Source organism: Poecilia latipinna, unplaced genomic scaffold, assembly GCF_001443285.1.
Source record: "Poecilia latipinna isolate Pla-1442-1.1 unplaced genomic scaffold, P_latipinna-1.0 Scaffold1087, whole genome shotgun sequence".
Lineage (NCBI taxonomy): Eukaryota > Metazoa > Chordata > Actinopteri > Cyprinodontiformes > Poeciliidae > Poecilia > Poecilia latipinna.
Genome location: NW_015113703.1, coordinates 129,916 through 130,526, shown reverse-complemented (window position 1 = coordinate 130,526; position 611 = coordinate 129,916). Strand labels below are relative to the sequence as shown.

Genomic DNA, 611 nt, shown 5'->3' with positions numbered 1-611 from the left:
TCCTTCCTTCCTTGCTTGCTTCCTTGCTTCCTTGCTTCCTTCCTCCCTCCCTCCCTCCCTCCCTCCCTCCCTTGCTTTCCTGCTAATTGTTTTTGAACATTCCATATTTAATTCTTTCTGACCAGAATGCATTAGTTTATATTAAAAAATGTCTAAAGTCCTTTTATATTAAATTCTATCAAATAATCCTAAAGTTTTTTTTTCTTTTTTTGCCATAAATCTTTTTTAAACTGCCATTATTTTCAGATATATTTCAATTTTTTTAAATCTTGATTTAAGAATCACAAAGTAAAAGAAGCTTTTTTAAAAAATAATTTTCTCTTGTTGATCTTTGCCTCCAGCCAACCTGACAGGCCACATTGAGAGGGTGGGCATCGAAAACTTTGAGCTACTAAAGGTGCTGGGCACCGGAGGTGAGTAGCACTGACCCTTCTCACTCAGAGAACAGGTGCACCAGGGGAGACGCTCTTCTTATAGGAGTAGTATGTTTTTAAATTTTTGTTTGCATTCACATTGATGAAATGAACGCTGTGTAGCATTTTTTGATTTTGATTATTTTTTTTGGCTCTAGTGGCCTTTATTTTGATAGTTAATTGACAGGAAAGTGGGTA

The 611-nt window shown here is 35.8% G+C and overlaps 1 protein-coding gene across 3 annotated transcripts in view; it reads left to right on the top strand.

Annotated features, from left to right (window-relative positions):
- rps6ka5 (ribosomal protein S6 kinase, polypeptide 5) overlaps window positions 1-611 on the top strand; it is a 29,353-nt gene that overhangs the window by 6,399 nt on the left and 22,343 nt on the right. For all 3 annotated transcript variants that reach the window (XM_015052126.1, XM_015052124.1, XM_015052125.1), the window contains exon 2: window positions 342-413. In XM_015052126.1, coding sequence (XP_014907612.1) covers window positions 342-413 — 72 coding nt within the window. The remainder of the gene's footprint in view (window positions 1-341; window positions 414-611) is intronic.